At 43.0% G+C, this 27331-nt stretch overlaps 1 protein-coding gene across 2 annotated transcripts in view; it reads left to right on the top strand.

Annotated features, from left to right (window-relative positions):
- The window catches only part of LOC110975914 (uncharacterized), a 36392-nt gene extending 9380 nt beyond the window's left edge, over nucleotides 1–27012 (top strand). Inside the window, exons 3-6 of one of the 2 annotated variants that reach the window (XM_087132742.1) lie at nucleotides 9274–9312; nucleotides 14453–14661; nucleotides 17929–18259; nucleotides 22588–27012. In XM_087132742.1, the coding sequence (XP_086988868.1) occupies nucleotides 9274–9312; nucleotides 14453–14661; nucleotides 17929–18259; nucleotides 22588–22787 (779 nt within the window). In that variant the 3' untranslated portion in view covers nucleotides 22788–27012. The remainder of the gene's footprint in view (nucleotides 1–9273; nucleotides 9313–14452; nucleotides 14662–17928; nucleotides 18260–22587) is intronic. The other variant, XM_087132743.1, reaches the window with a different exon arrangement.
- The last annotated feature ends 319 nt before the right edge of the window (nucleotides 27013–27331 follow it).

The raw sequence follows: 27331 nt of genomic DNA, 5'->3' as shown, positions 1-27331 counted from the left end.
CACTGCAATTCCAACAGTTTTGGTGCGGCTCAAACTTCTTTATTTTTACCGTTTTAAATTTGATGACCATTAAACAGTATGTGCGCCTGTATAAAACAAGACGCATTTTAACGGGAGCTGTCCTTACTTGAAAAGAAAATTAACGTTTCTGGTTTGCCGTGTTCACCATCATTGATACCTGCACGGTAAAGCTGGCTAAAACCAAGAGCTTCCCCGGCCAATTTAATAAGTGTAATTGCTCAATTATAAATGGATTCCGACCGAGACAGCTGGGTAATTTACGAGGTGATTTCCCGCTATTGGCGATGATAATGACGGTGAATGGATACGATTTACGGACTCGTCTGTGTGCAGCTATATTTGTTTGTTTGTGTTTTTTTCCTCATCTTTATTTCGACCTTGCTGGAGAAAAGGGGTCGCCATTTTGACAGCGCTTACAGCAACTAAGTAAACAAGGAATCATATATCGCTTATTAAACAGGCTGACCAGAAATGTGACTTCATACTTTATCTGCCTCTACTGTTTGATGGGAGCATTTCAAATGCTCCTTCACACAAAGAAAGTTTGCAAAGAAACGATTCCAACACACAAGCAAACAGGAAACATGAAATCGGGTAAACTTTTGTTTCCTTAAGTAGGCCTACTTCAGTTTATGACTCGCATCCGCGACTTTTCAGAGGTCCGTTCTTTAAAAAAACACGGTGATGATGTTTCGAGCAGATCCCACACTTGGACAGAATTTGCTTCATTACGGTGATGGGGATTTCCGTCCATCATGATTAACACCTTTGTTACTGGGCAGGTGCTTAATGGAATTAAACTATAGGGCGACTGTGTGTTATGTACATAGTTACGGCTGTCCTGCCGCGTTGGTCGGTTGCATTAACATCATCGAACATCTTGGTGCGTCGAGTGTGTTGCCTGTGCGTTTGACCAGGCTGCGCAGTGTAACAACTGGTCCGGTGGTAGGTGGCCTCGGCTGGTTAAATGCCAACTGGTCTGCGGATCGGCATCGACGGTACATCGGAACCACCCGCACTACCCTCGTACTCCGATTGTATTTGTGAAATCGCTCCGTGCGCGACACGCGAGGACTATACAATATGATGATTACTCGTGTGCCACCAACTTGAAAATCTTCACTCCGGTAGTAATTACTTTTATGGAAAAAACAGAAAATCTGTATACGCGGGAGACAGCGGTGTCTGTACTCAACAAGATTATTTTCCATTCGAAAGAGGGTGAGAAAAAAAAGGTTCAGTGTGGACGAAAAGAAAATGATGTTAGTCCAACTGGCGGTTGAGATCGAGTAAGCTTTCGAGAGACTCGTCTCTAGATCTCCGCTATCAGACCATGGTTGTAGTGTGAAAGGCACACAGTGGGGCGTGGCTTTCCTCCCTAGACAAAAAACAACCATCTGCTCCCAAAATTCATGATGCTTCAAGCGGGCCCCCTCTCCTAGAGTCGACTTGAGCGGTTCCAGAAAGCCACCGTGTTTGCAAGTACTCCAAAAACGATTTGACTTTTTCCCTCTTCCATGGCAGTGTATGCCCAAATCGGTTCTATTTACTCGACGCGGGGCAAGTCTGTACACATGTGAACGGGTGAAGTGGATCCCTACATAATGCAGCAGAATGCAGACCGCCCCCCCCTCCTCCTTGTTGACTGGTTTCTTTTTGGGGGGAAGACGACAGACCGCGTGGTTGTTGTTGTCAGACCACCAGTCGATTTCGACAGCCTGGGCCGATCAATAATTTAGAAGACAGCCCCCCGTCTAGTGCCCGCTCATCTCCGTTCCTGAAGCCACGCCAATACCCCCATCTGTCGCAGGGCCGCTCGAGCCAAAGAGGACTGCAGGGACTAATCAACAAGGGCCCAGAATCGATTCAGTAATCCTTCCCTGTTACCAATAACCTCTCACCAGAAGTGTAGCAATTCTAGAAGGAAACTATCGGTATCCCCATTGAATTAACCGAAAGATTTTTCAGGAATCCCAAAATAGCATTACACATGTATTATCTATCATTGCTACCCGCGCCAAGTTAAGACTTGTTCTTAATACTACAACAGCAAATTTCGTGATCGTGCGACTACAACTAACTTGTGCCCAGGAAAAGAAGTTAATGGTCCTTTTCTAAACGAGGTGAGCATATTGCTTGAACAAAGAATACGAACTTGTCATGCTGACAAGTGTCTAAAATGACTGGATGTTACCCGTCATCTTCACAAGATACTTCCCACCAGACAGACAAAATAGAACATGTTTTCTTTATCCCTCTTGCGACCTGTGTTCTCAGAAATCCTGTCATTTTTAGACCTCCGTAAACCTTGTCAACAAACCAGATTTGTGTTTTTAGTTTTTTAAAATGCATCGGGAAGAAAAGTTGACGTGAAACTGAACAAATGGGCGCCACTATAAAACTAAGACGCGGTAGCTTACAAGTCGAGAACCGAGGGGCATGACGTCACAGATGACGTGTTTTGGACGGGGCAAGTATCCCCAAGAGTTTTGGACGTTTAATTAAAAATCTAGAAGTGAATATTTAGTTTCTACAATTCCCATCGATTGTGCGCGCCCTGGCAGCGAGACACACTGGTTGAGACGGTGATTTCTGGGATCACAGTCCCTACGATATTATGGTGTGTTTAAATTTTGTTTGTCAAGTATCTTCATATATTGTTGATTACTTCTCGCTGTGAAGATCTGAAATGCGCAGCAAAATTATGGTACTGACTGGACACGATACAGTATTCGTTTAGGGCAAAATATGGACCAGTAGTCTAATGCATATGCCAAAGGGTTTGAATACATGTGTATATTTTTTTAATGCGGGTTGTGTGATACGACATAATTGTTAGCAAGCTATGTCTTATGATTGGATCTGTTCTTTCAAGATAGGTCTTTCATCTTTGTAGGCCTACATTACTTTGATATCTATGATTAGGACTACTCACCTGTTTTACGCTAATTTAACAATGTTGTTGACACATTTTCCAAGTAAAATGGCCATTGTAAGAAAATAAACAAGTACATTCGATACCGCGGTTGCTCGGCTGAGCGAGTAAACATTTTAAACCTACATGATGGAAACGAGTTCATTTTAATCCGGTGAAAATGCATACTGAAATCTCTGATTTTGCATTCATCATTTTGATGGACAGTCGGTTTGCTCATCGTGTCATCAACGCCGCTTCGAGCGTGCGGGCAAAAAGCGAATTGAAAGACCGCGCGACTGACCACTCTGCAAGCCGTGCGCACGGCCTTTCCGACCGGCCGACGGGCCACACGCGCTGACCGCACGTTTCGTCGCTGCGTGCGGCGCCGTACATCAACCGCAGTAATTATCAATGTAAATAACTAACCACCTCGCGGATCTGATTTTTTTTAATTGTAATTTTTATAGGAATACTTATTTTGGGGTAGTATTTTCCAATGTCTCCTCGGGGTTGAAAAGCACAATTCATAATTACAATTCTTAATTGAAAAAGATATAGAAACCTCTGTACTTCACAGGGATCAGTCGAATTATTGACATCCACTCAGCCCGAAAGATATTAGTCCCAGTTAAACGCGGCCTAAATGTTGTGAGTGGATGTAAAATATATATGTTTTATTGGCTTCGGTCTGCCTTTTTAGAACCGATCCATTTTCATGTGGTGGTATCGGCAGTCTTGCTGTTATCATTTTATTGTGTCATTGAAATCACGACACTGATTTTATACATCACGAGTAATAATAGGGGAATGTAATTATTCAAAGATTTAAACTTTAGAGGAATTTCAAAATACCTCTGAGATGAAAACCGAAGAAAAAATCGACGTTCTTTAAAGGAAGGAAGCAAGAAGGGAGAAGTCAGAGGTTGGCGAGCAAAGTAAACATCAGTAACATCACAACCTGTATGTAGTTCCCGTGCGGTATGCAGGCGCGTCCATGACTGCGCACGGTATACGTGCATGACCCTGCATTCGGTGTGCGGATTACTATAACTGCTTTTAATTTGGCATCATTTGGACAAACGTGCGCTGTCTAATTTTATGGCCCACGCCCGCTGATATGGACCAAGTCAAATCTGTTCTCGTCCAATCATTAACTGCAGCCGAATTCGTCGTAACCAATTATAGACAAGCTCTGATTGTTTTGACACTCATTGTTTCTTATTTCGAAGGACCGACCATCCTCGTCCTCTGTGCCAGTGCAAGAAAGGGTTTTCTGATGCTCAAACTCATTTAAGAGCCGGTTTAACCTCGAAATTATAGGCAAACACAAAATCTGATGCTTTTGTTTTATGATGAAGGTCCGTGCACTCAATTCGGTTGATCATTTTGTTTGTAAAGAAAAAAAAAGATCATGGATACATGGCCCTTAAATTTAGCCATGTTCACAAAAAGACGTCTTTATCATTCCAAAATGTCAAATAGCTGTTCTTATTTACAACTATACCGAAAGAGTTGCCCTTTTCCGCTTCAGCTGCCTGATTTGTCGAGTCGGTCGTCTTGGTTGTTGTCTCATCCGGGTGACTTCCGTAACGTTTCCTCCATCTTTGCAACTCAATGTTCAGTTCATAAGACCTTAGCGAATATGCATGCATGCACCTGCATGAAAACTGTTGGCAGTTTTTTTTTTTTTTCGGGGGGGGGGTACTGAAGAGTTCTGTGACTGGCCATACAGCAGCATTTGCAGCAAGACACAGGTCCGTCGCTCGACCGATTCACCAGCCTATCTTCTTCTCCCGTATCTTCTCTCCTTCTACAAATCGAATGGCAATGAACTCGATCCATCACCAAGTCAATTCCGGCAGCGTAAGACCCATTTGGGGGGCGTCAATTCAATCAATTCCAGAACTAGACTTTCATCTTTTTCCCCCTTCTACCTCTCCTCTATCTCTCTGGGTGATGAATTCGGTGCACTCTGTCCGCGTACGTGAGCAGGACTTCGTTTGCTGTTTGATTAGAAATAGCCCCAATGAAACGCGATATTATTAGATTTTTCCCCTCGCGCGCCATTTTGGATTATCATTCCTTGGTTACAGGGTCCAGTCGAGGGCATTACGTGGTCCCCTAGCACGTTGAGCGAAGTGAATGTCAGCAAAATCATCATTAATCATTTGGGGTGATTGCTTTGCCTCTATTTCTGACTGTTTCAATTTTTAATGTCTTCGCACCTTGAAGCAACGAAATGCAATACTAGAGATATCATACTGATGTGGAGAGAGTGTGACGTGTTACTTGAAATCTTTAAGTAAGAAATAACAAATTTGAAAAGTAATACACTTTACTGAATGCCTTTCCTAAACCTTAACGATATTTCCATGTATATTTTTATGTACCTGCTCCACGATATCGCCCTTAGTTCCTCAAAAATGTGGGGAGGGTGATGGTGTTTTGTTGTAGTTTCATCTGGTTCATGGAGTCGCGTTTGAGAAACGATGTAGGCACTGGAAGCGAATTGTCGAAAGAGAGAAAAAAAAATTATAAATCTAAAAATTGGCCGCGGCACATCACAGGATGTTGCAAGGAGAGGAACGGTATACGCCATGCATACGGGCAAGTATCTGGCATGCCTCGCTGATGTCAACGCGCGTAATTTGCGTCCATGTCGATTTGTCCGTACCCTTGACTTTGTGTACCTTTTTAATTACATGTTGGCATATCGTTGCGTGCCCCCTGCGATAACAAAGTGATTTCATTTCGAATAGTGATATGTCACCTCGGTGTAACAGGCCGCACTTGTGACCTGACGGGTGCCTATCGCACAAATGAAAAACTACTACTACGATTTTTATGATTCGCATCAGTTCAATGACACCCCCCCCATCAAAGTTTATTCTGTTCTAAAAGTTCGCGATTAGAGTCATCATCAAGTAGATAGACAAACAACATTTTTCTTGCTGATTAGGAGAGTAGTTGTTCTTTTTGATATCATCCCTCTATTTGACAGTCCCTAATGTACTATTCTAACAGTAATGTATGTATCTGTGGGCTATATTCGGGCCTATACTACCCCATGAACTTTGTTCGATTTCAATACTGTCCATTTTTGATTTGCTCTCTAATCGATGCTTTTACTAACGACCGACCATTATACAGTTGCTCGGCTAGGCCATGGGGTATCGATTAATTTGACGGTATGTTTGTTGTTGTCCAGATGGGAACAGTCATCAGTAAATTCATCGCTTTGTTTCTGTCACACCTTTTTTTGGGGGGGGGGTATTGAGGTGGCGTCATTAAGCGATGCACCGTAGCCGACGCCAACGCAGTCAATCTACAGCCATGCCCGAATCTTCTTCGTGGCCGCTGCCGGTAAAATTACACAAAATCTTCTGATGGAAATGGCTGCTATCGCCGCGCTCCCTACTAGGCTAACGTGTCTTCCAGCTGTAGTCTGTCGTGTTGTCTCTTAGCCGTAGCTGGGAATTTCGGACGCGGCTCACTGCGAATACAAGGTGAAGCACGCCAGTTTGACCTTTGTGCCCCTATCCTCGTTCACCAATAGAGGAACAGTTACTTTTTATTAAAAGCAAGTTACCTTTACGTTAAGCGTATTGTGCTACAAGAGCATGAGTCAGAAGTAAGAATTATTTATCACATTTGTCGGTGAATCTATCATGATTCCTCCAATTTGTAACGAGAATGTATTTGCTTAAGCCCACATCGTTATAACAGACTGATGTTTGAAGTAAAAATACGTAATATTTGCTCACTTATAAAATGATATACAGCATTTTTATTTTAGAAAACCTTGTGCCTTTGATTTCTCACAATATAGTATGCACAGGAAAAATTACCAGGAAATAATCATTTACAATAAGGAAACATGATCACGCAAACATGAATGCGCATGCACCAACATTTCGTAACACAATCACGCTACTTGTAATGTATGCGCAATTTGAAAAGTGGTCTGGCCAGAAATGTAACTTGTGCGGAGGGGACGGCTAGAATAATCCCGCAGATGGAACCTCGAACACAATTCTCAGTGTGTGATTCCTCAGCAGTGATTAAATTGCTGATACGGGTGCCTGCTGTCGTGGAGATACCCAGACCACCTTCCAGTGACCACACAACACCGACCGATACAGGGACCAATAAAATGACATTGCCTCACCACCACCCTTCTCCGCGTCTACCCCTCTCTCTTTGCCCCACAAATCATCCAATAATACAGGTCATAAATAGTGCAGGCTGCCCCGGGGCTTACTGTTTCGTATGCTCGTGAAGAAATGGCTGTTAAACGAAGGGGCGGGGCCGGACCGGGCCCCAAACGCCGCATCTTAAAACGTATTAATTTGCAGAGAAGGTAAGGGCAGGCTTCGCGACTGCACTTTCCTTTGATTTTTTTCTTTCCGTCTTTTTTTCTGTCCCCGAGCGATCGGCAACGACCGTTCCCCCCTTCTGCGACGTCTTGCGTTCAATTACTCGCTATCTCCGCACTCGTGACGAACTGACATGTATGTTCAAAATGTATACTGTGTTGTGGGTTCTTTAGACTGAAAAAAGATTCCTTATTCTGGCTCCAAAAGCTGGGAGTTGTCTCTTAAAAAAAAAGTGAGTTGGGTTTTTTAGTCCCTGAAAAAAATAACTTTAAAAAGGGATTCCACGTGCACATCTATTTTTAGTGTTTTACTGCTGCAATAAAGGAAGTTTACACGGCGTTGTTCACTAAGCTGTTCACATTCTTTGTCTCATTTACCTAACCTTAAATTATAATGTTGTTCCTTGCAATTATGAGTTCTTTCCGTGATCCTATTTTGTTTTTGTCAGATTTTACAAGAATTCGGGAAAACAAAATGGAAGGGCATATCACATCATCTTTGATTGCCTTAGTTGAGGAGTTTCAAAGAAGAATAACATAAACGTGTGATTTATGGATCACAGAACGAAACCTCTAAGTGACAGACACTACATAACAGGTGTACGGGAGAGTTCGTGTATTCGAGTTATGATATCATAGCACGCATTGAATACATGTTGTGCGTTGATCAAGCCAATGATATAGTGATTGGCTGAATAGACGAAGCCCTAACTCAATCCTGATCCAGTTAATAAATTATTACATGATCTTTTCAGACAATGTATCTCCCCCTGGTCGATGGGATCTAACAGCATTACGGAGCCATCCTGGGCACTGGGCAGCCGCCGAGGCATAAATTAAATCGGAGCTTCTACAATCGCCAGGAAATCAAATTGCCGCCATGATTAAATATCGGGATATTCCATCACACGGACGATTTGAATGGATGCCAAGGGAACTTGAGAGAAATAGGTAGATTAAACCTGCGCTGAGTGAAAATAACGCGCATGCAAAAAAAATGCATTGTAATTGGACGGGAAATTTTTTATTGGGAATTCAAGGCAAGTGTTCAAGGGCTTCGTCTCTCGAAGATTCCTTTCGATCTTAAGACTAGATGTTGAACGCGAAATTATATTTTTCTCATCAGAGCAAGGACCTTGAATTTACATCTAGACACCAAATAGTTTCCTTCGAAATCAAATACTTTTATTAAATACAATTTCCACTTTTCAAAATGTAAACAACGATGGGAATCATGTAGGGTAGTTTCTAATGTCTTTCAACTGACGGTTTCCCTTGTTTTTGTCCATCAATCCAGCTACTTTCATCGGATGTTTTGTTCAGTAATTTTGTCTTCGTTGATTTTTCTGAAGTCCATGATGTGCCGCTTGCAAACATTGAATTATACTTCTTGTGTATTTTATGGTGCGCCTGCATGGCGGAATGTACCCTGACGTATGTTTGGCGTTCTGTTGGCATGTTGCGCAAGTTATCAGACTCATCTTCAATAACGACGTATCGAAGATGGCTGCCAGAGAACAAGTCATATCTTATGACTCGTACACTTCGCTTTTAGTGACTTGTTCAAGTGATTTCGCTGAATGTGAGAAAAACATGTCTTGTATAGTTTATGTTTTTCACTCGGAGAACAGTTATTATATTTCAGACTTGTTCAGTTTTTCGGGAACATTTTCTTGTCCGTATAGCTTCCAGACGTCACGCGGCTTACGAACGTGCAGTGGTCGTAAATGCCGTTTAGTGCACTACTGTGTGTGTGATGCAGCGGGAAGATTATGTAATAGGCGGGCCTGTCTCTCCGTCAATCCTCTCCGGTTCTTACAACGAATTCTCGCCCCAGATGGCAAATATTATCACCATTAAAAGATCAAAAAACCGAACCTTGCAGCACCTATGTGGTAAATCCAATCAATTCAATAAAATGTTGGTTTGTTTGTTTTTCCTTGCGTCGTTTTGTATACAGCCTACCGCAGTGGTCGATCGCCGTCATCTCAACAGTATGGTAGGCTGACACTTTATTTTACCTTCACTCTCTGCACTTTCTTTAAAAACATGCCTTCACATTTCACCCATGTAAAACAAGAAGCATGAGAAGACCTCTTTTCCATGACTGGTCGCTCATTTTGTTCTCCCACATTGCTTGCAATCACATGCATTTCTCCTTCACAATTTAACCCACCGCACCGCGTGACGCGGAATTTCTTCCCCTCCTCGCACTGCGGTTTACGCTGGTCACACGAATAGCATGAAATACCAATTGCTTGCAAAGTTCAGTTCGCCTCTCGTCATGTTTCCCACAGTTTATTCGTCGCCCGAGTCACTCTTCCTAACTTCACCTCTTTTCTTTTACTCTGTGCACATGTATGTCCGTGCATATGTCATTCACCCCTCTCGGCATTGTTCTATTGCTGCTGTGTACATGCTCTTGCTTGCCTTGAGTGTACGAAGTGTGTTGTGATTTTGTACTGTTTTGTATACACGGTTTGTCGTTTGTGCTTTCCTCATGAGAGACTGCCCTGCTTTAAGAATTAGTCGACTGGATTTGTTCTCCTAGTTCGTTGTTTTCCTAGGTGCAGAGATGCAGCATGGTGTCTTGTCCTGTCACTGTGTGTAAGCACTTCGTCGGATCCCTTTTGTCTGTAACGTCGCGGTTCTTTCTCGTGCGTGTTCAATGAATTTTCATGTTGTCTCGTTTTTTTCCGTCGTTACTCTTAGGTTTTCATCGGTGCACATTTCAAATGCGTCTTTATATTTACTATTTTCTGTGTAAACCGATTGGAAACTTTTTAAAGAGAAAACCTGGAGTTACTTTGCACCCCTGATCACTCACTGCTGTACAGGTCATAAGCTGCAGGGCTCATTTCATGAAAATTGTATGGATAGCGTTCATTATGGTTCTCATCGGAGGTGTGTGGGGTTACTGAACGGTTGTCAGCCCTCTTGAGTAACACCCGCGGAACCTGAAATTTTTCCCTTTTTTCCCCTGGAGCTAAAGACAACATACTCCAATGGATTGGGAACAAAAACAGTGTGGACTTAGGAAACACACATATCCCGGTGATTTCGGAAGGAAAGGGACACATCTTTGACCTATCAGGCAAGAACGTGTAACGTGCCAAAACTGCCCCCCGGAAAGTGTGCGGGTGATTACTCGGTGGCGCTGGCGCGCGAGGCAGGCGCGGAGATTCGTGCGTGGAGACCTCTCGGGTAGGCCGACTCCCCCCGGGGGGAAAGTCACCGCAAGCCTCGGCAGGATGGGCCGCGCCGCCGCCGGAGCGCAAAACACCGAGGTCTCAAATCAACCGTGCGCTCCGGCAATCACTCACATGGCTTGCTGGCTTGCGCGGGTTAAAGAGACGACGCGGAATGGGCTGTATATTATAATGTTTGTTTGAATTTGACTACGGCCTATGTACGCGGTCATCTCAAAATGCAGGGGGTGTCCGTGTCTGGTTAGATCTCCGTGTCGCCTTGCTGTCATTTCGAAAAACAAATTACTTCCGGACCGATTTCCTTGAGAAAATGAAATTTCCACCAACTGCATGTCCATTCCACCGGTAACCTTTCGTTTTACATTGATTAATTCTACATCTGAGTCCTGTGTAACTTTATTAATCCGCCTTTTTTTTAAATAAATATCCCACTTGGTTAATATCTTTGGTGATTTCTATTGACTGTATTGGTTTCTTTCAAAGGAAATTTCATTAAAAAAAAGTCATAACTTCTAACGAAATCTTAAAATGTATCTTGAAAAATGTTGTCTGAAATTTAAATGTTTGAGCACAAACGCATGCCTGCTATAGGTTTTTGACAAACTGATATAGGTCAGGGACAATATACTTCAGTCATTGACACAAGAAATAGTGCAAATGTCCCGAAATGATTCTGACCAAGTACCTATCACCGCAGGAACAGACAGGGTAATTATAAAGTCAGCATCCAATGACAATATTGAGTGTCGCACTTCAAGGTTTGCTCGTTTTTAATTTTCTTACGACATCATTAGCTCGAGAGACCCCCCCCCGTCGTATCACATATTTCTATCGATTTCTACCGTGGGTTTGAAGAAAAGCTCTTTGGAAGTCAAAACAACAGGCTCTCTTTAAAAAAGAAAACCGGTGGAGAGCGCCGCGGTTGCTGGAGGCGCTCTAGTCAAATAGAATCGGGGCCCCGGAGCCACACAGCTTGACAAACACACCTTGCTCCTGCGCGGTTCGACGGCCAGACCGTGCCCGAACGGCATGGGTCCCGCTCGCCTCGCGCGCTGCGCTGCCCCGTACTATGTCAGCCGGCACCGTGCACGCACAACGCTCGAGGGCAAGTCGTATAGACTTCCAACATATTCTTGGAGAAAGCAAAATAGTCTGTCCTCGTTTCAATTCCCCTGGTTTTTCCCCGAGACCGTTAAGGGGGAATTTTTTGCTTAGCAGTTGACATTTCTAGCCTTTATTTTTTGCTTTCAATATGGAAAATTGAACGTGACAACCTCTCTTGACGCAGGAGATTACGTCACTTTAACAAAAAAAATTAACTTATGACATTTTTTCCTGCTTGTCTGATGAAGTTCAGGCGTGTCGATGAATCAGTATCCATTTCTAACGGCCCGATATTTTATGGGGTTGAATGTCACAGAAGCCTACTGAAATTTTTTTCAATCTAGATTAATTTTTAAAGGAATGCATCCGGCGGAATTCCTTTCGTCGGTATGGTGAATGTTGCACCCGACGAAAATTGAAAAGAGACCAATGAGAAAAAGCAACTTGTGTATCTCTCGCAACTGTTACCCATGATATAAGGAGTCTTGCTGTCTAACGAAGAAACAAAAAAGGGAGGTTTTCTCGAAATAACTGTCATAAAAAAAACCCATCTCCACATCAGACAGGATGTTTCTTTTCACATACAATCTGTCGACGAAGAGAATGGCTTCGTGTCATCTTGCCAACCCATACACGCATCATTTGCTTTCCTCACTTCTTCCCTGCGCGCTGGCACGAAGAGAAGAGGTCCTTGCAGGCGTACAGAGCAAGCCGGCACGCTTCCCTTTGTTCTATTGTGTTTCCGAGTCACAACGCCATCACTCCCAAGGTCACGTTCAATTGGAAATACCGCGGTATCTTCCATATTTCCCCCTTCTGTCCGTCTCTGCCCTCCCCCCACTCCGCGCGGTAGCGCTGCATCTCTCCAGAAAAGGACGCAAACACACAAGGAGCTCGAGACGGACAAAAAGATGATGGGGACAGTGAAGGTTTCTTTTCGCGCTCGGTAATGGGGAAGGACGAGCGAGGAAAGGACATTTCTTGCTCGATAAGATGCAAGCAAAGAGAAGACAGGAAATGTAATGATGGATTGCATCCGTTGCGGATGGCAAGAGATGCTGGCAATGGTCGATATTTCCGTGCAGTGCATTCGAGGACAAACACACACAGAATTTACTGCAGATTTTAATCTCACCATGTTTGGTTTGTGGTAATCCCTACAATTACATTCGATTCCGGGGAATACTTTCCACGCTTGTCTTAAGATTCCTCTCAAATAACGTTAGAACAAAGAGTTGATAAACAATTCTCAAAATATAAACACGTAGCGCATCTTGGATACATTCATGCACACCCAAACGTCAGACATTTCCGTGTTGAACTGAAGTTCAAGTCACATTCCGTCATTAAAACGTTATTTCTTTTCTCTTTCAGAATGAATTGTAAAGCTTTTACAACATGAACCAGGGAGTCTTGGTTATGTAGTCATTCTTCCACCCCCATATACAGTCTAAAGGGATTCTCTCTCACAACACATCTATCCAAAATACTGACGGTTTCTTGTGTTCTTGAGATCTAATCGTTTGATTAATTACTTAAGAAAAGGTTTCTTGTCTCATCGAAAATCCTGTCATGAATTAGGCCCATTTGATTGTTTACAAGTTGCATTTCACTGACCCCAAACCGCCCGGTCCAGTGTGACTGTTTTCTTGTCGTATGAGGCAACAGCTTCTCTGGGAGTTTCTGTTCGGTCGATGATCTGGCGATAGACTCAATGCGTATTTCCACTGTGATATGGTTTGCCGCTGTGAGGAGTTCTTTCCTCTTTTTGTTGTTTGTTTAAAGTAATCGACCGAGAAAGTCTGCATCGACTGTTTGCACTATGTGCAATTGCAATCCTGTTTCTTTTTGCTGCTCTCTTGATTTTTTCCCCGTTTTTCCGACTCATTTTCTTCCCTCGAACCCCTGTTGTTGAGCATCCCGTCACTCAAGCGTGTTACTTACTCTTCCGCTGTTTTCATTTTATGCACGATTCAATCCCAACGTCAACCGAATGCTAATTCAAAAGGCAATTTCTAGAAAAAAGACTCTTGGGTTGAAATACTGAATATTGAAAAAAACGATGAGTTCACGGCTCTGAAAGAGCCAGTCTGCAATCAATTCATTTTTTCTTTGAAAGAGGGATGATGTAACCTTTACACATGACTGGTACCCGTCGCGTGATTGCGAGGCGAGGGTGGAGGCTATAGGTGGCCGCTAATTTCTTTGAGCGCCCTCTGGGCACATTTTTGTTTAACCAGAGCCCAGGTTCAAAACTTGCGCATGCGCTCAGAATGTACATTACTGTCATCGCGGTAGGCTATACCCACAAAGGTTTGCGTCTCCTTCGCTACAATTTTTGAAAGAGATTTGAGGTGTTCGGATAGAGCCCGCAAAGCCGTAGACGAGTAATTTTTTACTGCCAAATACCGAGCCGTTTGTTCGAGTATGGCAAGAGAAACGCTGAAAGTGTGGAACAAAATGAAGTCCCCGTGAGAACAAACAATAACCCCGGGAGTTTGGACACATCAAACAGTCAACTTTCAGACAAAAGTGTACTCAAAAAGCACTTTGAACTAAGTAGATGAGTACTTTCCGAAAAATTTCTTCTACTTTTAAAAGTTGTAGATTTCATCCAGGATTCTGAATATCTAAATTTCTGCATTTTTTCTCGTATTAACTATCCAGTGTCTGTATCATGAATCTGCATGCAAACTAGACAATCATAATCTCTGGCAGTGAACTTGTAAGCGGAAAGTATTCGACCACAAGTCTGCAAGGGCTACTCATATCTCTGCCCTGTTATTGAGCCGTTTTGTTTTTCGATTGCCCACCCCCCCATTACAGCTGGGGTGCCTTACATGCACCGTATCCTCCACGAAGGGGCAACCACCAACGGCTTGCACGAGAAGCGAAAACAGAGGAGGATTCGAACCACCTTCACCAGCGCCCAGCTCAAGGAGCTCGAGAAGGCGTTCCAGGAGACCCACTATCCGGACATTTACAAGAGGGAAGAACTAGCGCTCAAGACGGACCTCACCGAGGCCAGAGTACAGGTGGGTGTGATTGCAGTGGGACATTTTCGTGCGTTTGTACAGGAATACAACCGAGGACCTGTTTGGGAACTGAGGACAGTACGCAATTGTTAGGTTGAGGTCCTCAGATGAAAATCATATTTCAGAAGTCATGGGAGATTCTTCCCTCAAAAATTTATACGATTGGACCCAAAACTGAAGGAAATCACTCTCTGTTTTTGGGTGTAAGGGCGTGTTTCTATTGTTTTTCTTGGAATCTTTCGTTGTTAAATTTATCGCATTTGTTCTTTATCAGACTCGACAGGTACACGTTCACACTTGTCTCCGGTTTCATACCAACTGAGACTGAGCTCAAATCCTCTCCAAAGGACCATTTTATACTCGATTTTCTGTGTCCGTTTTTTTTTTCCAAGAATAAGGACAACTGCACTGATCATGGGTTCCACTTGTCTGCTTCAGACAGGAAGTGGTTTTCTAAAACAATACACAAATAAATAAAAAAAAACAGCGAACTTTTTCCAGACTTATTCCTTCAGTTTTCATCTAGTCTCCTTTGACCCATCAGTGTCTCCAAGTTTTCCATTTCCACATTATTTAGCAAATTTCCCACCTTCGTATTTTCCTCATGTTAATTTCCAATAAAATTCGAAGCACTTCCAGCACTCTCCCCACAAAAACCACTGGCAAAGTTCCTTTCTCGGTCTTTTACTACCCCCCCCCCGCCGATGTCGATTTTCTTGTCTCTTTTCTCTCTCCATTGTCCTCGTACTTTTCCCTCCCATATACTTTCGCTCTATCATTTTTTTTCTTCGCTTGTCCTTAATGGTTTCCAGTGTTGCAGTCAACCACCACCCCCCCTCACTCCTTCACACGCGCAGCTCTCCACCATTGTCAGCAGATGACGGATTGAGTTTCCCTCCCGCAAGAAGGGGGGGAAATCGACTGACTTCACTCCCCACCGCTTTTTACAAATTACCGGCCCTCTCCCCACACAAACCCCTTACTGTTTGTTTTGTGTCGCAGCATCCAAGAAGTGTAGACGCTGCGCTCTAAGAAACAGTGCACAATCGCGGATGATGGCATTTGCCCATCTTGGCGAGTGTACTGTTTGATTGATTTAGGGCAAAAGCTTTTTTTTCGGGGGGGGGAGGAAGACTGTTTGCTTTTGACGGAGCGTCGTGGTCGGGGAGGTTGCCCGGCCGGTTCCTGTCGCCGTTAAAAGAAACCACTATTTGCGCAAGAAAAAAAAAATAGAAACGCGGACTTTGACACCGTTTCAGTTCTTGGGGAAAAAATTATTTTTGTTTTTTAGATAAATGTATTTTAGGTACAGGTTAGCCCATCAAAATAAATGTCCAAAAATGTCTTGTCCATGTACACACCGTTTGTTGTAGAGTGATCTATGTACCCGCACATCACGCTTGCCGTTTCACCAAAAAATAATCCATGTTAGTTTTGACAGTTATATTTCTTTCGAGACTTTTTACTGTGCATGGACCTAGACATGAGGGCAAACTCGGGTGCTTTTATTATCTCACCATTTGGAATAAATTGTATCGTCGTGCTGATTCTGAAAAGAGACATTTTGTCCGACTATAGAGGATCCACTCCAGTCGGATTACGTTTGCAGTTTCGTTTCTTCTCCAGGAACACAGACCGAACAATTTGAACTTTTCAAAGGGTGAATGCTTTGAAGGCCAGACGTGTCACTCACTCCCCGACTAACAGGGCCGTTTTTCCCCCTCTCCACAAGTCGTGTATTTTGATATTTTGCGGGCTCTTTTCAACCCCAAGCGTACGTGACATTCCCCTCGACAGCCATGACGTCCGCCAGAATTCACCGCGATTACTGCCCCGCTGATTGCCGCGTGGGGGACCTTGCTCACGGTCGTCCGCTGAGCGCGAGTCTGCCCTTTTACACATACCCAGCAAGCACCGCAAATCGGAGAGGGCTGGGATTTTTAATTTTCAAAAAAAGGGTCTGCATCTGAGGTGAAAGCCACGACAAAAATATGTAAATGCCAGCTTGGCGAACACAATACCCCAATCGTGTTGGATACGGGCTCACAAGCATAGACGTGAAGAGAAGAAAATATAAGGAGAATAGTGATCGAACGACATGCTCTCAATTACAACCATTTCTCGTCAAATTAATGGAATCGTTAAAATGCTTCTCTCCATCGACTGCTGGAGCCGAGGAATACACGATGAGTACAGCGCATGCATGCCCAGAACAGCATTAAAGAAATCAATAAATGGACTTGGAGGAGTTTGAAAAAAATGTGATGTCTTTCCACTTAGGATTGTAAGTACTTTCAGTGATATTTCACGTTTTTTGTCAGCAGTGGATGTACAGGAGGCTTTGCCGCCACCCCCCCCCCACTGTTGATATTGCAACAAACAGTAAATTGGTTGAAAATTTTGATTTCGACTTAACTAGAAGAAGCCCTGATTTTTTTTCTCAGAAAGCATTTAGACTTCAACATATTTCCGGGGAAGTATTAATTTGAAGCAATCTCTAGCGTGTCCCTCCGGGATTCTATGGCATAAACACGAATCTCCTCCCCAAAAGCTAAACCCCACTCATGTCCCTAGCCACCCCTTTACAAATAAAGTTCCGCCCATTATGTAGGAAGTCTTCTGTTCATTAATGTCACATTAGCCAGCGATACAACATGTGTTCTGCTTGTGCCGCGCGACATTTTATAGGTCTGATCATTTCTTCTGCTTTTTCAGGATCGGATGTAAAATAAATTGCAATTTATCGGAGTTTTTTCTATCCAATGAAACGAAAACAGCCGAATGATTTGATTTCACAAACCAGGGACAAAGCACAATGCTCGGCCGGCAGAAAGTAATTCACGGTGTTCTTTTTCAACACGAAAGCGGGAGTCTTTTTTCTGCCTTTGTATCGAGGAATTCGCGAAAAAGACGGGGAAAAAAGAAAGCGTTCGGTGGACCAAAGCGCCGATGATTTTGCCGGAGCGAAATTGAGTTAAAGTCATCAAAAACACAATAAAAAAACAAAGGAAAAACCTCTTTTGAATGAGCCGACTTTAGAACGGGGGGGGGGGGCTTCGAGATTACCCTCCGGAAAATTAGCCGGAAAGTCACCAACAAAAAGCTCTTCGGCAAAATGCCAGAAGTGTAAAATGAAGAATCGCTCATCAAAATCGATCGGAGTTTGATTACAAAATACAGAGCAAGTGGGCCGAGTTCTTTTGGGAGTGATTCATTATGATATTCCAAATTATTCTCGAGATTATTTTGTGAATTGGTTTCATGTAGGTATGGTTCCAGAACCGAAGGGCCAAATTCCGCAAAACAGAGAGAGCTAACACCGCTGCAGCCAACGCAACGACAAACAACAATAACAACAACACAACCAACAATAGTAACCGCAACACCAACAACGACAGCACGACCAACAGCAACGCCAACGACGCCACGGGCGGCACACCACAGGGTAACCACGGCAGCGGCCAGACGGGTGGACAGACCACGGCGCAAACGGCGGTGAAAAGCGTCAGTGCCGCCACGCCCACCAAGAAGAGGAAGGGTGACGAATCCTCGCCGGTGATCACCACCAACGGGAACGTCTCGACCGCTACGCCAACAGGTATGATATAACGCAGCCTGTTATTGGATATTGGTTGTACACGTCACGATCTTAATTTTAATGTCGACTGCCTTTTGTTCGTTCTCGTTTGTATAAGGTTCATATTTCATTTTCGTCTTGATGCGCATGATAAAGACTTGCGCGCGACTCCTTGCCTGCGAATTCTGCATTTACTGTCCAAACGATACCCAGAAGTGCTTTGAGCAGCCATTCTCTTGCTTGCAAAACGTATCGGGAGTCATAATTATTATGATTTGCGTCACAGTGTTATATAGTCCAGATCAAACGATTTTGGTTTAAAACCCTTTGGATTGGCAAATTCTTGCAAATTTTGTTATTACTCGTGAGTAAAAAAAGATCTTTTGCCAGTTTGGGCGCGAATAAATATTATAATAACAACTGTGATTTTAAGATACATTTCAAGAGAGGGCAATTCCTTGAAATCAAATAATTGCAAAAATTACCTTGTACATTAAAAATATGAAATGACATATCGGTAACGTTTCCTCTTGCTGTGATAGGCCTATGTTTATAATGTGGGATTGAAATTAAGTTCTTCAAAAATCAAATAAGTAACAACAAAGTGATAAAAAAAGACTCATTTAGAGACGAGTTTTTCTTCTCAAGCTTTGCGTTCACAAATTGGGACTGAAGTCTGGCCGAATGTGGTTCATTCTAATCCTATCACTTCCTGGCGGCAACCGGCTTTTTAAGACTGCTGTGCAGCGTCCCCAACAAAAACCGCTCCTAAACATGATTTGCCATTACATTCACAATTACCAGGTTTCAGCCCAAATGGATCGCCGGCCAGATGTGTTTGGGAGAAGACACGCGGACGGGGGGCATACACCTTCCTCCGTGATTTGATTTGGCTCCGAGAACGAGGAAAAAAGCTAATAAAAACAACCGCGGCCGCGGCCCTGGGGTAAAGCCTACAAGTCATCGTCAAAGGATATGCACTCATATCCCAATCTCCATTAATAGAAGTTAGGAGCTATTAAGAACCCAGCGCGGTCTGCGGGAAATATTTGATAAGGCGATCGGTAGTAATTGCATAATAAGATTCGTGGCAGCGGGCCCGGGACGGGAACACAAGCACCGAGGGTTCTGAGTAAACGGTGCGGGGAGAGATGACCCGCACAGAATACGCTGTCTGTTGGGCGGCTTGATGACTACCGACCGCCTGGCGCTGCATGAAGAAAAAAACATTACTCAGACATTGGCACTTAGATATTTGTCCTCGGGAAACAAAATATCAAGGTCTGTAAATTCTAATTTTGGCTATCACGAATCCACGGATCTAAAATGTTCCGATTTTTTTTCTTTTCGATTGGAATATGGTTACTTTACAATAAAATAAAAACAACGTAAATTTACTACATGTCTTGGTGACAACCTTGTCTAAGTAAACTAAATTTCACCAGTGTTAAATTGTTCATGTAAGAGGCGCGGAAGTTCTCAAAATCGAACTATTCGTAGAAGAGAAAACAATGCACAGCTGAAGGTGTATTTCAAATTGCGTCCACCAAATCGGTGGATGTTGCACGGAGTTGTTGGTTTCTGGAAACGACACACAGCAACCCAGTTTTGTTAAAAAATATCTCCCTTTAAAAATTGCTGTCTTCGGTGTCGGCCCAAAATCGATAGTTATTCGTTCCCCCCCCCTCCAAAAATACTTGGCTTTTTTTCATCAAAGCAGAGGGATCATAATTTTAAACGAATTTTGCATTTCTCATGGAAGACACTACACAATTGAATATCTTTTATCTTCCAACGTATGTCGGTACTGTGCTTTCCCAAGCACCGAAAAATACTGAAAATTGCGCACACGTTTGCTGCGATATATCGCTCTCAGCTCTTATCAAATTTGAAACAATATCCCGCTCGAGCGCAGGTGTTTTTTTTTCCCTGTCTTGTGCGTGTCTTAACGGGTGCTGTAGCTTTCACAATTACTCCCCTCCCCGCCGAATAGCACCAAAATCAGTTGGAAATACCGACGCTCTCGAAACAAAAGCCTTTCCACGGCAGCGTACATATACGGGCCGATTGGCGCAACACAAATGGAATTTCGATTCGATTAGGCAGCAAGGCACCAGCGACAGAACCCCCCCCCCTTTCCCATTTGTGTCAAGCCCGGAGTATTATACGGAACCCGAAGATGCAATTTACGATCCGAAGTGCTTTAACACTGACCTATCTTTTTTTTTTCTTCCGCTGTTGTTGTTTTCCCGCGTCAATTTCGCAGTATCCGTCAAGAAATAAAAAATAGTTTAAGAGAACCGTAGCGCGTTCGGTGTCCCCCCGAACGGAGGAAGTTGAAACTGAAAACAAGAAATGGTTCATTACAAATTAAGGTGACTGCCAAGAAATTAAAACAAGGTTTGGATTTGAAAAGAAAAGAACACTCCCATGTCAAAATGATGTCGTCCATTTCGGCAAGGACGATAAATTATTATACAGGTGCTAAATGTTAAACATGTCGTGTGTTTTTGGTCACGTGGCATCGATTTCCCACATTCATAACACAAGCCAATTGGATGTTTATTTATGAAAATATCGATACAAACGTTACCATCAAATAAAACTAGAATTTTTCGGCAGACGCTGCATTCCGCATACTCTGCTATAGTTTGCTGCAAAATGTCTTAAGGCATGTCATTTATAAAAATTTTGCAGCCCCCCCCAAAAAAAGCCAAAAATTGAAAAAGTTGAGTCTTATTAATACCTCCAGCCCTTGTCTAAATAAAGACTGTATCAGGGGGCAGATGCAGGTGAAAGCCATAATTGGGAAGCAAATCAAACATGAAACATTGATAATGATGTCTCATCCTTGGTCAGGCCCATCATCTTCTCATGTTCTTCCCTCGTCTCCCGTCCATGATTATTTCGCCACTAAAGCCGCAGCAAATTCATTCCATTATTCTGGCGGTAATAATTCATTGCCGTGTCGATCGACTTTCCGGCGACGGGAGTAGGGGCCGGCGCAGAAGACAAACCCGGCGTCATGCACGCACACGGCCGGTGTCGAGCGTGCTTCGCGCGCTGCGGCTGTGCTGTGTACACCGGCAGCATTGAACCTTTGATAATTACACCGGTGACAAATACGTGATTTCTAGTATCACTTGAGAAGTAAACTGGAAATCACTCCATCTCATAGCAACTGTATCTTCGGATTTCATTACTTGTCCTCTTTTCTGTACCCTTTTGCGAGAGTATAACCTTGCAATGATTAATTAAGTAAGGAGTAAACTGGGATTGCTATAGGTCATTTTTATACACTGCCGTACAATTAAAAACCATTTGTGGAAACAAGTTTAAGCATGGTCATTTCAAAATAATACTAGGGATGCGACTTCAAGTCTGTCTTACGCGCAGCACAGATATTATAATTTCCATTTCATGCTAAATTCCATATTTCATTTGATGTTACTAACTTCCTTTGTGCCGTCTTACTCTTACTGAAAAGAATCAATCTTGAACAAATCCAGGGATGAAAAAACTGTCGCGGAAAATCACTTACACGGCCACTTGCTCAAAGTCCTAAGCAGGCTTTTAGTATTAAGAATTGATAAGCCTTGTTAGTGTACTGTTTTTGCTGCCCGCACTATTCCCAGACGTCTTTCCGTAGCGCCGTGAGGATTATCCGTATTTGCCACGCATGATCCATTTCCTTCTCCGATTCCCTCACGATGCTCTTGTTTTCCTTCTCATTCCTATCGAGACAAACTTGGTCATTAGTTTTCTCCCGTCTAGATGGGATGCTTTTGTAAATGCCTACTTTGTCATTAGTTTTGTGAACCGTGCGTGATAGGCCTATCTGTGCTAAAAGAAAAGTGTCTGTCAGTGGTAAATTTCGAACATTGATCCAGATCACTGAACTGCAATATGGTAGAGGGCGGTGTGTACATTTAATGGAAGGGTGCATCATGGCGTACGTGACGCCTTCGTCACGTTTTTATCAACATGACCTTATGACCTTAAAAAATTTTCCCACTCCTAAAAAGGTGAAAACGAGATTCATGTAAACGGCATCGTGAACGAGGTATCATCACATATGTATTTTTTAATTGACCTTACAGGAGAAAGTGAGTCATTCGGAGTTGTCGGAAATGATTATGACCTTTTCTGCATGCAAAACGCTTTGTCCGATTTGGATGACTTTCCACGCATAAATCCAATAGATTTGACCACAATTATGCCAAGTTTAAAAAAGTTACTACAAGGCCGAGGTCTGATTGAGAATGCCACCTAAGGCTGTTAAATAGCACAGAAATCTGTTTTCCTTTATGGCTTTTGCTGAGTATTTCCTTTTTTCTTTAAACCCCCAGGTTTAACCAGCACACCCAGCGGCGTCAGTACCACCACGCCCCTGACCACGCCCTGGACCGGCACCACGTCTACCACCCAGGCCATCCACGGGCCCTATTCGACCATCTTCCCCACTTTGCCTCACGTGAGCCACGCTCCCATCAAGTCGTCTCACATGAAGGGGCCGTCCCACGCCTCGCTATTCCCCCTCAATTACTGACTGCAGCTCGCGGCAGCGGCCGGGCCGCCGGCGTAGGCCGCACAGACGGGAAATTCCGACTGCCACCTCCACCGTGCACAAAAACCAAATTGATTGTGTTTTCTGGAGCCCTCACCTTGTGCACGAAGTCATTGTTTTGTTTCTGATGTTCTACAAAGTCATTTTGTAAACGGCCCTGCAAACTCCTAGTTCGGCTTCGTTATCGTGCCTACGGTATAAAAAACTCTTTCCTTCACTTGAGAAAAAGCCTGTGTCCTGCCAGTCATCTTCTCAGGACCATTGATTTTGAAATTGTGCGATTCATCGTGAGCATGAAGGACTGTTTTCAACGCGAAAAAATGAACAAATAAATAGCGTGTAATGGACAACAGCACCGTTCGCTTAAGTGAAAGTCTTCGACAAAGTATTGGTCTGAAACCTGGACGTCTGTTTATCTTGCATTATGCAGACACCCGTTAACCAGAACTATGATGTGCTAGGAGGGGCGCTGTACAAAGAACGTGTCGGAATTAAACGTCGATTCTATCTACCTTCAATAGTTATTTTGTATAAATAGAGGTAAATACTTTGTGCAATGTTATACGATTTCAAACTCAGTCCAGGTTGCTGACGTCTAATTTTTTTATGTTAACACACAGACTTGCCACACGTACTTATATGTTTCAACCAGTGCCAAAATGTGATTTTCTAGGAATTTAGTCAAGGTGTATACATTGTAGTTAGATTTCACATTTTCTTTGATACGGTACAATTTGGTGCACATTACTGCACTGTCTCATAGCCTAGTAATACAAAATTTTCAGCATTTCACCACATGGTAGACGTTTTCAATAAAAAAGCCTCGTTGATTTAGAGCATACGAAATTTTTCCAAAGGGTCATCACCAAACATCTTTTTAAAGCGGACCTAAGTCGACTTGTAAAAAAATAATAGTAAGGCTATGGGTTTTATTCACTCCCATGTTTCCTTTGAATAAGAAGCAGATTTTGCGATTTATATTTCACATTTTAAAGCGAGGCACACAGCCTCTAATCGTGTTTCAGTGCAACAGACTGTAGTGTCTCGGCCCTGTTGGGCGGAGCAAAAACTATAAACATGTTGACAAACTCTGGATTAATATTTTCGATTAATTGAATGGGGGCTCAAAATGTGGCTCAAAAGTACGCCACAATGTTGAGCCGCTGTTGTATAACTCAGCCTTTTTGAGGACGCTAGTTTGAAAAGAAGACCCAAAGTTATACCGAACTCAAGGAGAACATAATTCGTTGCCTGAAAATGACGCAGAAAAGAAGTTAATTTTTGTATCCTGTACATAGGGCCACAGCTGTGCTACGCTCAGTCCGTACTGACACGTACCATAAAGCGAGATGTTACACGGAGCAGAATTCTTAATGCACACAGCGTCCATCATCTTGACAGAATTCACCAAGTTGAGAAAGTGAGTGGAAGTCGCCACCTCATTTCTGCCTCGAAGTGAATGTCTCGGGAGATCCAACCTGCCGATCGGATTGACACATAATGAATTTTAATTGGAGAGTTCATTCAACTTCGCCGTGGAAACTACACCTTTAATCCGCAGGCGCTGAAACCCTGCGGCCGGGCGCTTTAATTGCTGATTAAGAAAAGTGGCAACGACCGAGGAATCGTGGCTGTTATCTTCAGCTGTCGTTAAATCCAGTCATTTTCATTGGGAATTTTCCTTATTTTCAGACGCGGGTCATACACTGTAAAAACTCTGGTGTTAAAATCAACACTTTTTGGTGTTATCAGATGACCACACCATAGGGTGTTACTTTAACACCGCTGGTGTTTATTTGTACACCATGAGTGTTGCAATACACTGGAGGGTGTTAAAAGTAACACCAAATAACACAAATTTTTTAACACCAGTGAAAAAGTGTTGATGACATCGGGGGTGTTAAATTTAGCACCCCGGTTTTTGCAGTGTAGCTTTATTGCTTTTCGCAGTCAACACTTTTTTTCACCCGTCACTTTTTCTATTGTGCATAAGCTGTGTGTGGTGTAAAATCTCTGATCCCATATAGTTTTGCAGTCAACAACAAAATGAGCCGGTTACCACAAATGGAACTTTTGGTTTATGTCTAGCATCGGTATCAGACGGGAGAGCCAACAAAAACAGTTCCAATCTTACACCGCAGTTTCAGTAGTGTTCAAACCAGGGTGTAAAATAAACACAGTAGTTGAAATTAACACATAGTTTTTCATTGTGCGATAGAAAACCAAAATTAAGTTTTCTTTTTATTGGCAAGTACAACGCGAACGTCAGCAATGAATGCGTGATGGGCAGACCTTGTTTTAGAAAAACAACATGGTGTCAAATAAATTGCACACAGTGTAGACCTATGATGTAAGCATGCTGGAAATGTCTTCACGCATGCTGTGGGTTTTTGCATCGACGCATGAGATTGTTGATAAGATCTTAGGGAAGTAAAACACGGATCCCGGTACACTTTTGGCAAACGATTAGGCTAGGCTGCTCAGCGTCAATGGGCAAGTAGAGTGTTCTAAACATCCGAAGTCCTTAGGCGACGGATCTTTCAGGGTATTACTTTCAAGTGGTATTTTTTTTTTTTAGATATTGAGCCGGGGACCTTTTTGCTGTCCAAAGCAATGACAACCATATCAGATGTTAGAGTCAATCTAGCTTAAAATGGGCCTTGGGGATATGCCGAGTATCGGGTGATGATCGCTTCTGAGTGATAACAGATCTGGTGTTGTTTAAGAGTAACTGTTGTGCTCAACTCTCGGGGGGGGGGGTAATTTCTTTATGTTTTTAATTTCTTTTTGATTCACCTTGTGTTTTAAATCATCGAGATATCCGGCTCTCGCACAGTCTATTCACTGTACAGTCGCCAGAGCATGAAAAATGTATAACCATCAGTTGGAGTTCCTGACTCGTTCCGAGCAGAACGTAGCACGGCAGCAACAGTGCACAGCTGTATCAAATGCCAGCGTTTACACGCCGACGGTAGGGAGTATCTCACTGATACGGCAGATTTGTCTCGCACAGTTCCAGCATATTAGGAATCTTAAAGGAAGGAGTTTATCATTCTGATGTAATGAACAAACTGTCCAGCGGCAATGTAGTGCTGAGTGTATGGAATCGCCGTAACCCAACACGCCAAGCGACCCTTCGCACCATTATCGCCGGGCACAATGAGACATTGAACCGCTCGTGTTGACTGGCAATCTTGCAGGCGATACTACACTCAATCTCGCTCGCTTTCTCTCTCTTTTGCGTTATTGGTCGTGAGATTTTCCCGCCAAAACGTGTCCACCGGCGATTTGTGTCTTTTTCTGCTACGGAGACCGAGGAATTGCCGAGACACCTAGTCAATTGATCCACTGACTTAAGGGGTAGTAAATTAAGGTAATGAAGTTTGGCGGTGATGAGCCGTTAAATCGCTGGAGGGCGGAGCTCTGAACATTTCTTTTTCGTTTGATTTCCATGTTCATTTTTGGCACCTTTTTGTATTGAAACTTTGATAATAAATAGCACAGACAAGCTTGGGGATATAACGTGCGATCCGGAGTGTGTTCAAGTGATTTTAACTTAACACGTTCTGAACATACATAAACTTCTTATTGTTTGTAGGGTAAATTCAACACGCAGGTATGTAATGTAATATTTCAAAGTTTATGTAGATGTGAAAATGAGTTTAAAGATTATGGTTTTAAAAGGACTCTGTGAGCCCTGTGCTGGTTCAATTACTAACTGTGTAAACGAATAGTGTCTGGATTGGCCGGAGTTTTGAAGCTGAAAATGTATCACTTGACGGGGATAACAATGCGAAAAGATACCGACGGAAATTCTTAAACGATCGACATTTACTGGTCACGATGTTCGACTCGGCTGGCCAAGAACGTTTTGGTTCGACAAATTTGTTACTTTTTATTGAATTTTTTCGTAGTTTCAGTTCACGACAATGGGACAATGAATGTGAACGGCAAATGATGATATTCTCTACCTATTCACTGCATTATTTGTATATAATTCGTACGTTTGAGGGCTTAGGAAGATCCTGTATCATATAGAATTCTGTATAATTAGACAGGTTGAAGTTCGTGCTGATGGATTGGACATATTTGCAGATTTTAGAAATGTTTAAAGTTATGTTGATTTGGGTCAAATTGCAAGACGATGTGACATATTAATGTGGTGGATTAAAACCAAGTATGCATATACGTGCACTTGGCACCAACAGGTTGTGTTGTGAGCGATTTTTTTTTCAAGTCCTTTGGTTACAATTTGGGAGTCTCCACGCCCAAACTAGACTGAGGCAAGTACAAAAGCTTTGATGGATTTTCTTATGTTTCTCAACTTGGTGTCGGGGAGGGGAGGGGGAATTCCAGAGGGCATGCGCCTTCGGGCTTATTCAATTTGACCGCGGGGGAGAAAAAATATCAAAAGCCTTACGGCCCCGAAATCCTTGCTTTTATTTCGTAGTGTTGGTTCTTAAGAGTTTCGGTGCTCTTTGCTACTTACCTATAAAGTATATTCTTAGTCCAACAAAGAAGAAAAA

The sequence above is a fragment of the Acanthaster planci genome, linkage group LG02 (assembly GCF_054643075.1).
Source record: "Acanthaster planci isolate LZ-2023a linkage group LG02, COTS_SCS, whole genome shotgun sequence".
NCBI lineage: Eukaryota > Metazoa > Echinodermata > Asteroidea > Valvatida > Acanthasteridae > Acanthaster > Acanthaster planci.
This window is presented reverse-complemented; position numbering and strand designations above follow the sequence as displayed.